Source organism: Empidonax traillii, unplaced genomic scaffold (assembly GCF_003031625.1).
Source record: "Empidonax traillii isolate 1590-97213 ecotype Southwest subspecies unplaced genomic scaffold, ASM303162v1 scaffold3889:size10635, whole genome shotgun sequence".
NCBI classification, from domain to species: Eukaryota; Metazoa; Chordata; class Aves; order Passeriformes; family Tyrannidae; genus Empidonax; species Empidonax traillii.
The window spans coordinates 1-1,069 of record NW_020959082.1 but is presented as its reverse complement, the minus strand read 5'-3'; the positions used below and the strand labels follow the sequence as shown (position 1 = coordinate 1,069).

Genomic DNA, 1,069 nt, shown 5'->3' with positions numbered 1-1,069 from the left:
ATGGACCATTGTGGGGGCTGGAGGCGAGCTGGGGGGAACTTTGAGGGGTGGTGGGTGTCGAGGAGTGATGGATTTGGGTCGGGAGGGCACTTAACGGGGCTATTGTGGGGCTGAGGGGTTGCTTGGGGGGTGGGAGTGAGCCCAGAGTCACTTTGGGCATGGTGGGAAGTTGAGTGGGGCCCTGGGTGGAGGAGCCTGTGGGGCTGTTTAGGGTTTGGGAGCGGTTTGGGGGGCTCCTCAGGGGACTGAGGGTGAATCTGGGGGGCTGCCCACGGGGCTGGGGGCTGGGGAGTGTCTTCGGAGGGGACTCCGCTGGGTCTCGGCAGACCGGGGGTGAATCCCGTGAGCCACTGGGAGGGGGGATCTTTATGGGAATGGGAATAAGCACGGGGCACTCCTCAGGGGGACTTTTGAGGGGCTGCTTTTGGGGCTGTTGGAGGTCAGAGGGGGGGTGTCTGAGGGTCTGGGAGCTGCCCTCTCCCACATGGCAGCCCTGCCGCAGGTGCCGGTGCGGTTCGAGGAGGTGGCGGTGCGGTTCAGCCGGCAGGAGTGGGACACGCTGGACGAGGGACAGCGGGAGCTCTACCGGAGCGTCATGGAAGGCAACTACGAGATGCTGGTGTCCCTGTGTAGGCTGTGCTTGCCCCGGGGAGCTCTCTCGGGGTCACTTTTCTGCCTCTTTGCCTTTCACTGGGATCTCTCCAGCTCTCAAATGATCCTCTCCATTCCCTGTCCCCTCCGGCAGCGGTTGGAGCTTGGCAGGGATGCGCAGGAAGGGTTAGTAAGCACTCGGTGCCTTTTCTTCGTGGAGAACAGGGACACTGAACTCCCTGGGTTGAAATTCCCTCTTTTCAGCACAGGAATTTGCTTTCTGTGTCCATCCAGACCCTTGTGTGGTAGTGAGACAGGCTGTGGAGCTGTAGGAAGCACAGACTCACAGAATCATGGAATTGCTGAGGTTGGAAAAGACCTCTGAGGTCATCAAGTCCAGTCATTCCCTCAGAACTACCAAGACCACCACTGACCCAAGTCCCCAAGTGCCCATCCACGTGGCTTTTAAATCCCTTTA

The 1,069-nt window shown here is 60.1% G+C and overlaps 1 protein-coding gene across 1 annotated transcript; it reads left to right on the top strand.

Annotated features, from left to right (window-relative positions):
- The first annotated feature begins 319 nt into the window (after window positions 1–319).
- LOC114072761 (zinc finger protein 528-like) lies at window positions 320–1,041 on the top strand. The gene is made up of 2 exons (XM_027910616.1): window positions 320–777; window positions 886–1,041. The coding sequence occupies exons 1-2, from the start codon at window positions 485–487 to the stop codon at window positions 974–976; spliced, it is 384 nt and encodes a 127-aa protein (XP_027766417.1). The 5' UTR covers window positions 320–484; the 3' UTR covers window positions 977–1,041.
- The last annotated feature ends 28 nt before the right edge of the window (window positions 1,042–1,069 follow it).

What these genes read in the sequence shown, in the direction of transcription:
- LOC114072761 (XM_027910616.1), top strand. Translation starts at nt 485, where the DNA reads ATGGCAGCCCTGCCGCAGGTGCCGGTGCGGTTCGAGGAGGTGGCGGTG. An exon ending in GGCAGGGATGCGCAGGAAGG is followed by an intron (nt 778 to 885) that starts GTTAGTAAGCAC and finishes GTGTCCATCCAG; the next exon opens with ACCCTTGTGTGGTAGTGAGA.